Raw genomic sequence first — 12,488 nt, forward strand, 5'->3', positions numbered from 1 at the left:
CGGGCCCGTTGCTTTTCGATGAAACTTGCGCTGTGATCTGCACGGTGCCGGGGTGCCGGGGTGCCGGTTTACTTTCTTTCTTTTTCATGGTATTTTTTTGTCTCGACAAGCATTCGAAACGCGCTCGCATCGAACGAAATTTTGTCGTTCCGAGAGAAATGCTCGAGAGTTTTCCGAGCGGAATCCGCGTAGTCGTTTACAGAGCGCACGCCAGTTTACCGAGTGTTTGCAGATGAATTAAATTACGCGAACACCTCGCGGCCACGCGCCGTCGCCATCGCGCCGAGCTGTATCGGTGCCGATGGTCAGGTTTTCAGGAAGAATTAAAGTTATGGTGGCCGGGTCGAAGGGTGGTTAACGGTGATTTTCGTAGCGAGTCGTTGCTCCCTATGATTTGCTGCGATTTACGCGGTCAAGTTTTGCGTTCACCGTAAATTACCTTCGGTTCGGAATTATCGTTCGAACGGCCGGCCGAACGACCGTTGTGCTACTAGCTGTTTCGTCTACGATAACACGGCTACATATGCGAAACATCCAAACCAGACATCGAACGTCGAAACAATTTTCTCCGAATACCTGATGCAAAGTCGTTCTTTCAACAACAAAGAAATGTTCGGGAAAACGAAAGCTCGACACTGCGTGACGAAAGGGACTGTGTCTATACATACGTAAAATCATCTCTATAAACAAAGTAAAAGTTACGATTCGTTCGGTATACTTTTATAATCCGACTTAATGAAAAATAAATAACGAACGTATGGAATGAATAACGAGATGCAAACACCGAATATTGTCAGATATGGAATATGAACGACAAACACGACAAGCATCGAACAATCGATATTCGATATAAAAAGTACTAATAAATACGAAGGTATACCGCGATAAGTCCATTTGTTGTTCGTTAGACGAATTGATATGTCGTTTATCCATCTCGAAAATTCGCCTCGCAAGCCAAGGAAAGTACCCTTGGTACTACTCCCGTCAAGGTTACTTTGCGTTGTTTACGAATTTATTACCTCCGCGGTGTCTATAAATCGAGCACGAGATATAAGCCCGCTTAGTGGCGCGGAACTGCGCACGTGACACGCTCGCGAACGTCGCGCGTCGCGTCGCTTAATAAGTTGAACGCGACTCGGGGATTAAGATGAATGAAATCGAGCCACGACGAGAGAAGATGACGCGAAATCGTTAAATCGTAATCGAAATCGCTGCATCGAACGGAGAGGGTGATAAAGGCTAGGTTTGATCCTTTTACCTCTTGGTAGTGTCGAGGGATCAGCCAATTTGTTCCAACCTCTGTAAAACGAGCCCTTGTTGCGTAATTTTGCGAAAGGAGAACCAACGTACGTGTGTTTACGCAAATGCGTCTAATCGGCTGAGCGGATTTCGGTGAAGCTTTACTTTTTATTTTCTTTCTACCGGCTCCGTTGAACGTCCCCGGTGATCTCGGACGAGTCGATGTATTTCGCCCTCGATTCGTTGCTCTCTCGATTTCGCCCAACGTCGAAAAGTAATTTCTCCCATGGCGCGCGCTGCTGTCCGTCGATAATCAAATTAATTAGCCGAGAAACTGTTTTGCACGTTTGTACGACGACGCTAATCGGATCGGCTGGGGGATCGATAGCTGGCCTCCGGAAATCGACACTCGCCAGCGTACTCCGTCGACCCTTTTCAATCGATGACCGGTCAAATGTGTTTAACGCTCGATATCGATCAGCTTGAATTAATACGTCGGCAAACGTGACGAGTTTCTCGCGTGAATAGCGCGCTATGCTTCCTGAAAATCCAAGCTTTGTACGCTTGAAAATACTTGATGCATCGCAGTTTCGTTGCCTTTCAAGAGAACATTTATTCGATGTACATAATTTGGCTGGAAAATCGTTCAACAGCTGGTACGTTCGGGAACGGATGAAACCGAATGGTGTGTATCGAGCAAAAACCAGCGGTAGCTATGGGTTAACTGGCAATTATTTTGATTAGTATTTAAGATTTCTTTAATACATATAATAAATGTTGATGAAATTTTGATTATATTTCGGTCCACGTAATACGAGTGACGTGGCGATCAACGTGTTCAAAGAGGAAGCCACGAGTAACGTGGAAATGGTAAGGACCAACGCAACGTTAAGGATGAACGGTTATTCATTGTTCGAGATTTCACTTTTGGTCTCGGCACGATCCGTGCCACAGCTAAATCTCCGATATGATTTTCAGAGACCTTCGAAGCGCAGCGGTCCAATGCCTTCCACGAAAGATGAGAACTCGGCATAATGTATCGCTGGAACGACCCAGAAATGTATTATTCATCGGTCCCGGGCTCTAAGACGCTTTTTCATTCCTCGTTTCCTTCGTCTCTCCAATTCTTCTTCTCGTCATTTTTCCGTTGAAACGCGCCAGCAACTTGGACAACACTGCTTTGCATTTACGCGTCCGATTCCTGCCGGTTGCTTTGACCGATTGGCATTGGGATCGAGTCCGTCGACTGGCTGCGTGCGGAAACAAGGTTGGTTCGGGTCCAGTAAACGCGGACGTTGTCGCGTCGAAATTCGTTGCAAGTCTCGTCCTTTGATCGCATAGTTTTCGAACGTCCGCTAGGAAAGGTTGCTTGATCTTATTATCTATCTTTCCTCGTGGATCGCGCGTCGCGACAAAGGTAGCTCCGACGGTGTCGATGGGAATCTTTTATCCAAGACGAGAGAAATCCATGGTATCGCGAGAACGATAAAGCCTGGCAGAGTATATAAAACTTGGAAAATTTAATAAGCGGGGATAAGAGCATTCCGACACACGCAGACGGCTCTAGGTATTTCTAGGGTTAATGTTCCACGAGGAAGATCCTAGGAATAGGAACCTTTAATATCAGCCTCCGTTCACTTACCCCCGCGCGCCGGCTTATAAAGCCACGACAGAATACCCAAAATAATCTTCCGCCTGGTACAGTTTCGTCTCCCGCGCAGCCGTAACAACTCGACGAACTCGACTCACCCTTCTTCCCTTTTCTGCTTCTCCGCCCTCTCAAGTTCTTATTAAAGTATTTCCAGTCGAGGTCCGTTCCCCGTGGCGACCATCCCCTCGGATATCCGCAAAGATATAGTCTTTACCAAGGAACGTTGTTACGCGTTGTTGCGATATCGTTCGCAATTGCGTACTGTAAAGTCTAGAGCCCACAGGGTTTCGTCATCGAAACGAGCAGGGTGGTTGGAGTTTAAAAATTTCACGCTTTTAGCTGTCTGTTGTTTGCGATAGCCGCGGACTCGACCGTTACCAACGTAAACAGTGGAAATTCCGAATCAACAAACTCGGGGAGCATTAAAGCTTAAAGTGGTTTGGGAACGCATTAAATGTATTTTCCAAAACAAAAATTAATAAAACGTTGTTACGCGAAAATCAAATTGAATATTTCCCTCGCATGCGGAAACGTCGAAAACATTCACCTCTGCGCAAAGGAACCTCGTAAAATCTACAAACGAACGGTGCGTCGCATCGCATCGCATCGCATCGCATCGCATCGGCACGTTGCGCCATTAGCATTGCGTATTGTGCAACGTTCTGGAATCTTTTTTTATCGTCAAACATTGTGTAGTACCGCACCCATCATACAAGAATAAAGAGAACACGAATCGTACCGGTCGACTGTGGATCCGAGGATCGTGCCTTATTTCTCGTTTCCGATTGTCTGGCCGTCCAAAGAAAGCTAATTTTTGAAAAATACAGCAGCTTAGATCGCGAGCCGCCTAAATTTCCCAAACTCTCGATCGCGTCTGCCGTTCGTAGAAAATTGTTTCTCACATTTTCCTCTTTTCTCTGGCCCGGGCCTCCTCTCGGATGCGAGCGTCGGCGTCGTCGCGAGCGAAAAGGACGGCGAGACTAAAAACGAACAACAACGAAACGAAAAAGAAATAATGGAAGGAAAAATTAGCAACGTCAAAAACAAATCCCGGGGGTAGACAGGGGTACTACAAAGCTGCGCGACGGAGGCAAAGAAGCAAAACCGCGGGCGGAAGGGTTGAAGCGGAAAAGAGAAGAGCGGAACCGCGGCCGCGAAAAGAGGACGGAGACGTTGAAACGCTCCAAGACGCGTCGTTGTTTTCGCGAACGGCCATCGTAACCAGAAAAGCCGCGGTTTACGCGCAGCTTCCGTTTTCTCCGCCAACCTCATGTCCCTTCACCCCCGAGCTTTCTTCTACCTGTCGCTGGACGGGAAAGCGCTTTCGGGATGATAAAAGCGACCGTCGGCGTGGAAACGCGGGAAAAGCTTGATACGAATTATTATCAAGCGTCCACAGCGACCGCGACCGCGACCGCGACCGCGACGACTATAACGTCGTTGTTGCAGCCTCGCGGGATTCGAAAGAACTTTTCAAACATAATTTTATTTTATAATCTGGCTTACTTACTGTCTTCGACGCGATGGTCGCGTCGAGCACAGATGAAAATGGATCGTTGTCTGGCAGTTTCTCGTAAAAGAGCTCCGTTCGCCAGTGATGCGTAAGAAAAGCTCCATTCTCGTTCCTGTGACGTCTGTTCGATGACAGACAGCGTTGATCTGTCCTCTCCAACCCCTATGTCTTTCCTCCGTCTACCCTCCGCTTCAGCCCGGTTTCTTTATCAACCACCTGTCTCGTTCCCTTGTCGCCAGCCTCTCCCTCTCACGGCTCCTCCCTCTACCGTTGCCTCGCGTCATGTGCAAATGCGTTTCTGAAAAGGCTGCAGCCTGTCTGCAGCACGACGTGCGACGAATTCTCCGGGCAGCTCGTCTACAGGCAGCTCTCCGTGCGAGGCCGAGGCGTAAAGGGAAAAATGGCGAGGGCTGAGCGAAGAAAGAGACAGAGACGGAAGAAAGAAGGGTCGGGATAGGAGGGTTACTCGCGGGAGAATATCGTCGACTAGCTTCGCACCGGGAAATCCAGTGATTCGACGCACGTGAACGGAATGTCCGCGACAAACCGCGTATTTGTATCCGAGTCCCATAGTGTTCGCTGCCTCGCTACGGCTTGACACCGAGAGAAAAATTTCGAGAGCCGAACGACGAAACGTGTTACGCCTCTATGAGACGTATGCTGGATTACTCCGTGATACGGACCGATCGTGAGAAACTACGTGCTCGAGACTACCTCGACAGCACCTGTCGCTCCAACGAGTCTGTCGTCGAGAGACACCCGACACTCGAGCCGTTCGTGCCGGTCCGTAACAGAAAAACCAAAACTCCGGAAAACGTATGGAAAGTGATTTATCGAGTCCTACGAACATCTAGAAAGACGACGGTATAAGAGGATAGAGATATATGTATAAATAATAATAGCTCAACGCGGATTCACAGAACTCGATATTTCTCAATATTTTTAAATCCATTATTCTGCACCTTTACTCTGAACAAGAGCGATCGTCTACAGTCACCCTGCTGTACGGTCCACGATTCGGGTGGCTGAATAAATCCCCGGCACACGGTCTGTTACGAGTACAGAGACGCGAGTTCAACGTTGTAATTTTTCGTAGTCGCGTGGTTGTTTCAAGTTTTCCTTAATTACTGGCCACCACTGAAAAATCCCCTTTAATTACTCGGTCGCGGAGATAATAGCCGACAGAGATCGGACCAAGAGTAAACGCGGAAATACAAAAACGTATCAATTTCGCGTCGAGTCTTTCTGTCTGTGAGTCGTTATGACGCGCGATAAATTCTTCCATTTTTACGTATATCACGGATCATCTATAAGCAATGCTGAAAAATAGTTGGGCATGTTATCGTACGAATAAAAGTGCCGATAAAATTACCGATAAAAATTGTCAACTATAATTACGCGTCGCGGTTAAACTAGACGATTCGACGAAACGAAACGAAACGAAACGAAACGAAACCAAACTGATACTACTCGCGACTCGTACTTGCACGGATAATTTTTTTCCAATGGAAAATTATAGCTGTAAAATCGGAACGAAAAGTATGGTACGTATGGAGAAATACGGAAATCTAAACGGAAGAATTTCTAATTTGTCCCGCGTAAATGGAATCATGCGACACGAAACCGATACATGCTTTTGCGTTTGCTCGTTTATCACTCGCGACCTCTGTCGTTCATTATCTCCGTGGCTGAATAATTAAAGTGCGTTTTTCACTTGGCCATTGTAATTAATGAAAACTTGAAACACCGTCGGGAACAACGAAAAATAATGGCATTTCGTTCTCGCATGGTCCTGGATCAACGTGCACACCGCATAGTACTTTTTCAAATAAACATAACGGACTGCGTCCATGAAATTTTCTACAATTATAATTCAAGAATGGAGGCGTTTAACGAGCGCGACGGCATCGTCGTACATTTTTCACAGTTTTCCGCTACTCGTCGAGCAACCGTCTGTCGAAACATTCCAACAGATCTTGTATAAAATGCCAATTGAAATGCCAATTGAAATGCCAAGTGAAATCGGCAACTGCAATTTCACACAGAAATAATATAGTCTATTGGATACATCGTATACTAAAGTTTCAAATATACATATATACATATGTATATCGACAAGAAGCGATCCGGACTCGTAACGGAAAATGTGATAACTTGTTAATGCATATGCTTTCTACATGGAAATACCGTCTTACAATGAGTAGGTTTACACCTAGTTTTCGCATCTGCCCTATGAAAAAATGTTTCGTCGCTCGGTTTCGTGGCCAATACCGCGAAATTTACTCGAATAAAAATATGTAGCTCCGATTTTGGGCAATTATCGCCTCGTCGGAACCAAGACGGATAAAATTGGACGGTGAAAGTTTACGAGAAAAGCGTTCAACACCCCCTCGGAACCAGGCGCATCGAAATCGTAAAAGCGTAAACCTACAATCATAAAAATACTCCAAACTCCCCACGAATCTCTTTGCGGAATGTTATCGCGAACAGACACGCGCCCCTCGCGTTTCCTGAACGTCAGGCGAAAAAGAAAAAAAAGAACGCGAGGTACCAGTAACAATAAACCCACCCCTCGAGACAAGTTTCCAGCGGTACGGCATTTAAAACGCCGTAAAGCAGAACGTCCGTCCGAAAATTTACATGATTTTTTTCCGCGAGGCAGTATTACCTTAAATAAGCCTGTAGCCTTATCTAACCTTGGTATTATGGTGGCAATAAAATGCTAAGAAAGCTTCTCGAGTTGCTGGTAGGATAGCAGAAAAAAAGGCCTCGAGTGCAAAGGGTTAAAATGTAATTCGTATCGTCGTGTATTCGATACTGGTAACGCGATAGAGTTTTGCAAAAATGAAGCTACCGTATCCAGCCAATTCCGAGTCGTATTACCGCGCAATTCGCGAGTCATTTTCCTGCAACGAAATTGCTCGAAAGCTCGCAACAGGCGGAACTGAATGGCCGTCGCTACTTTACACGGAGTATAGCCCTTCCCGCGAGTCTCGGATCCAGAAGAAGACCGGAGGAAAGTTGGCCGGTCCGGGGTACGCAACGGGTATTATACCGAGATAAAAACTTTGCCACTCGTTGCCAGCAACTAAAATGAACCGACCTCGCACCTCGCCCCCGTTGAACAGAGTTTCCCTAAGCGAGGAACCAGTTTGGAATGCGCGATTCAAGAAGATGCGTCGTTCGCCGGGTGCAGCGCATCCCTTTCATGAAATATAATCGTGCCTCTGGCATTGACGTTACGAGCATCATCGCGGGAGCAACGGTATTCTCGATACAATAGGAAATTCTCGAGGCTCGCGGAATGCGTCGTGAGTGGGTTTTCTTTTAGAACAGAGGGAACGTGAATGATCTAGAAAGACGTTAAACGAAAGCATACATGATCTAATAATAATAGTTGTTTACATATTTAAATTGATTCGTTATATTTCGAGGAGCCTCGACGATTCACTCGACAAACGTCATTTCTAAACTTTACACGCGCGTACATATGCTCGCAGAGTTTAATATTTATGCTCGTCGTCTTGCAAAACATCCTTGAAAATTTCGTAATTTTTAACGTTCTAAATTAGAATGTCCTTAACCCTTTGAGCGTTGACTTTTTGCCCGCTAGCATCACGAAACGAGTATTTCCGCATACGTGAGTGCTTTTTCAAGTTGGAGTACAAGTAGACTTGTTTCGGAAAAAAATATTCACCTAGCGCGTTTGCAACTTGAGAAACAACGTCGGAGTAACGGGTAAAAAATTAGCAGAGCCAGACTCGAGGTAAATTAACCGCGCTAGCTTATAAATCAAAGCGTACACAAGCCCAACTTGGCATCGTTCAAAGGTCGAAAGGGTAAGAGGGAGAGGATAGGCTAAAAAAGTGTTTCTTTTCAATGGTTGCTCGTTATTAACGCTAAATCTACCACGACCGGTCATATTTAGCCGTTTTTGGATTCGATCGAAAAAAGTGTCTTTAAGACAATAGTCATTCGTCCGAGCACGTAGAACTATGTAATCGGAATGAAACGTCGCGTCGGCAGTTTTCGAATAAATACCGTCTTTTATTTTCTCGAAAAAAAAAAAAATTAATAAAGAAAGGTCATCCTCTCGACCAGCAAGGTTTGCTCTCGATTTAACGAGGAACCGGTTCGACATTTTTACTCTCGCCAGCCGTTCGTAAAATTGCAGAAAAGAAATTCTGGAATAAGAAGGTAGTGTTCACCGGCGGGAAAAGTGCGAGAGTATAAATTACCGAAAATAAAAGGAAGAGTTTGGGCACCGGCGAGGTGGAAATGCTTCCCCCCTCGTGGAAAAACGCGAGCACCGGAGGCGTAACTTCCGACGAAAGGTCATTCGGGAGCGACGTTATCTGGGAAGGAAGCCGGGTTCTGCGAGGAGAGAGTACGGTCACCTCGTAAGATCATTCACGACTCGGTAGCCCGGCTCGCGGAGAAAAAGTTCCGCAAGCACAGAGATTAGTATCTTACGCTGACCCCGTGTATCGACCCGAGGTTACCACATGCACCGCGGAATCGCGCCGCGCCGTTCCTCGTCTCCTTATCTCTATGCCTCTTCCACCGCCCCTTCCTTCCGGATTTTTTTACCTACGCCTCGCCATCGAGTAACTTTCTAATTATGAGGAATTAAGAGGAAGTCGGGTGATACGGGGACCAGTCGCATTTAGACGCGGGAAAAGCATGTAATTCAGTGAAATCGTTGTTGCGAGCTCTATTTATTCGATAACGATATTACTATAATTCAACGTTTTATTTTACTAGAAAAATCTCAGGGAAAAGATCTCAGCTTATTCGTGACATTTTACTAAAAAAAAAAAAAAAAAAAAAAAAACTTTTAATTCATTCATTTACCTCATTTCCAATAACACAACATTAGAGGCTCTACGACTCCAACAACTGCCGACCTTTAGACGCGTCGAATTTACAGAGTTTTTGTAGCAACGTTACTGGAAGGTGGTCGGACGAGTATTTACAATAGCAACGAGTCACTTGTTTACGCGTTCGCTAGTTAACGCGAGTTGCGGTTTCTAGGTCAACGGTCGATATCATCGCTAGGCGAGGAACTCGATATTTAATAGCTGTACTGGACCAACAGATCCAGTATTTCATAGCTACGCCGTTATAAGTACACGGTTCGATGGGGTCGTAGGTAATATAAACTGAGCGTTTAATGGGTCTCGATGAACATACGAAAAGAAGCAGTGTGCGCGATAGAATACCATAAAATGTCAACTATGTATTTCCTAGTTTATCATGTCATCGATAAATAAATATATTTATCAAGAGTGTAACAAAGGAGTGATCTCGATAGCCATTCCTTAAAGTACAAGAAAAGTAACCATTCGAATCGTAGAATCTTTAATCTCATCTATTATCTATTGTTCGAACGAAATTTTCTTCATGCCTGACGCGATCCTCTCTCTCTCTCTATTTATCTATCTATCTATATCTCTCCGTACTCATCGACTGCACCGATTAAATCGAAACTTGTTTTCGCGTATAGAAACGCACGTACCACGAGAAACGAAGGGCATTTTGAGTTTTCCATGTCGCGAACCATGGATGCGTTTCGCACGAGGCCGGCCGATCAATTCAATTCGAAGCCATTAACGATTCAGCCACGGTATAAAAACGATGCGCGTCGCGTTTGCTTTCGTTCGTTTCGGCTCGTCGGTTGCAATTACATAAATTTCCGAAACACGATCGAACGTGTAACCCCACGTTTCCCATGTCGCGTCAAAAGTCCGGAACATCTCTCTTGTCGCGTTTCCATCACGTTTATTCCATTCGCTATCGACCAATCTCGTCCTCGACGCGACGCCGACGTACCGGTTTCAACTAGAAATAGACTAACGCTTGAATAAAAGATAATCAGTTTTTGATTGGTATCGCATCCATCGTTTTCGATCCCTTGGATAAGTTCTAAGAAACGAGGCGACTAAACGCCGACGCAGACGCAGACGCAGGGATTCCGAAAGGCTGCGCGCTGCGGGGATAATTACCAGACGCGTATGCAACAGACTTTAGCGTCGCTTGGTACACGTGATTCGCCGTAATAAGCAATTTTTGCGCCTCGCGTTCGCCGTTTCCGGTTCGTCGTTCGGTTCTCCTGGAATTGCCAAGAACCGGCAACTTCTTCGCGATGAAAACGACCGTGGAAGACGAAATCTCGGCTCAAACGTAATTTCGTTCAAGTTATCACGAATATAACGCGAGAGCAGCTCAAGGTTCAGGGATTTGACGAGATTGAAATTCTAGGCTCGACTATCAACAGAAACGGGAAATAAGCAAGGCCAATGAGAAACGTCGCTCATTTTCGCCAATTATTATTCCGTCGCGATACCGTGCGCGCCACTAGAAAGAAATTGCATCGTGGTTTAAATAAAAATTGCATTTTTACACCGGTAATCCCGTAGCTGTGTTTGTAACTTTCATTTCGTCGCGATTGTGTTGCGGCGCTCGGAAGAAATTGCCTCACGGTTCAAATAAAAATTGCGTTTCTGGCGTTCGTTGTTACAGGGACGCGATCGTAATTTTGCGCGATTCGTTTCCGGTCGCGAGCTACCACCGTGAAATACTTGCCTCGCCATTATTTCTATCTCGTCACCGCGCTAAAGCAATCACAGGTTATATTTCGGAAAATGGTAGACGCGACCGAGAATTCGTGGTCTCGAATAAATAAGGAATACTTGAAACTTTCGACGATTCCCTCCGACCACCGAGCAAAATTATTTATTCGAAATGTCGTTATCGTTATTTCGACGTTCCTTCTCTCTAAATTCCGAGCAATTGGATAGGGTTTCGAATGAATTTTAGTCGTCCGAATGGTAGGTGTTGAAGCAAGTTTTCAAAAATATTACAACAGTCTGCATATTCGATTCTTCTTTCTGCTGACTCGTTTATTGTTCCATGTCCATCACGAATCACCTTTACACCATTACACTGTTATTCAATTGTCATTGTCATCCCCTACGAGGGGATATAGCTTTTGATTTTGGTAGAGGTTCGAGTTGGTCAAGGATTGCATCGACGATGACGTCCATTACTCGCTCTTCGACCGGAACTCGTTCGTTCGTCCTGGTTGCTTTCAAACTGTAATTTCTCTTTCGACAATTAACTAAATCAAGAGGCAAGGCGAATCGCGGGCGAAAGTTCTCGAGTTTGAACTGTCGGCGTCGCTCGTAAATCGAAGAGAGACTGCGGCACGAGCCACGGAATTTATGTCAGACAATTAGACCGCACTTAGAAATTGCAGCAGAGCTTTCCTTAATTTCCGTCGGAGGTCGAAGGTCACGCGTCCCAGAGGACAATTTCAGGGGTCCGCGTACGTGTTGTATGTACCACGCTCTCTCTCTCTCTCTCTCTCTCTCTCTCTCTCTCTCTCTCTCTCTCGGATAACCTTCCAACCCTCGAGGCGAGGATAAAGCGGAGGAACGGAAAGAAAGAATACGACAGCGTCTCTCGGTCTGTGTCCATCTCTGTCTCTGCGTCTCGTGCACGCAACACCGCAGTGCGGAGAAGCGTGAAGCCGGTTAATCGCAGTTTGCTCGACGAGCTAGCGTGGACCGGCCCTAACGCTGCGTGTGCACGCCCGGAAGCTTAAAACTCTCCTCGTAACGACGAGGGCACAACACGTCGTCGCCGACTACGTTTTAGCTCGGTTCTTTAACCGCTGTCGACCCTCCTCGAAGGGTTCTTCGTGTAAAAACGATTGCAGGGGTCGAGACTGATGGGATCCACGGATTTCGGGACATGCGCGACTCGTTGTTCTTTGGGTTACTCGCGAACAGGATTTATGGGGTTGGCTCGTAAATATATTCTTAAAATCGAACCAGTCCGCAAACATTTGCAAAGAAAGCTTTGCACAGGATTACACGAGGGTCGTATAACGTCGACGTTCCGGCCAGAAATCAAAGGGAACGATCGTCGCAGGTGTACGAATGCCAGAGGACTCGACTCGACTCGACTCGACCGAGTCTCTTGAACGTACCTCCATCGATACGCATTTTTTTGCTAAGGTCTGTATAATATGCTAGACGCCGTTTCAAATATATTGTTTGAATTTTCTATCAAACATCACTA

General features: G+C 45.9%; 1 protein-coding gene across 11 annotated transcripts in view; it reads right to left on the minus strand.

The window, feature by feature from the left end:
• LOC128872573 (prolyl 4-hydroxylase subunit alpha-1-like) overlaps positions 1-12,488 on the minus strand; it is a 175,621-nt gene that overhangs the window by 41,922 nt on the left and 121,211 nt on the right. The window contains exon 1 of one of the 11 annotated variants that reach the window (XM_054115412.1): positions 4,401-4,547. The exons of the other annotated variants lie outside the window; for them this stretch is intronic. Within the exon in view, the coding sequence (XP_053971387.1) occupies positions 4,401-4,507 (107 nt within the window). The 5' untranslated portion in view covers positions 4,508-4,547. Of the gene's footprint in view, positions 1-4,400; positions 4,548-12,488 lie in introns of those variants that run through there. 11 annotated transcript variants of the gene reach the window in all.

Source organism: Hylaeus volcanicus, chromosome 2 (genome assembly GCF_026283585.1).
Source record: "Hylaeus volcanicus isolate JK05 chromosome 2, UHH_iyHylVolc1.0_haploid, whole genome shotgun sequence".
Taxonomy (NCBI): Eukaryota; Metazoa; Arthropoda; class Insecta; order Hymenoptera; family Colletidae; genus Hylaeus; species Hylaeus volcanicus.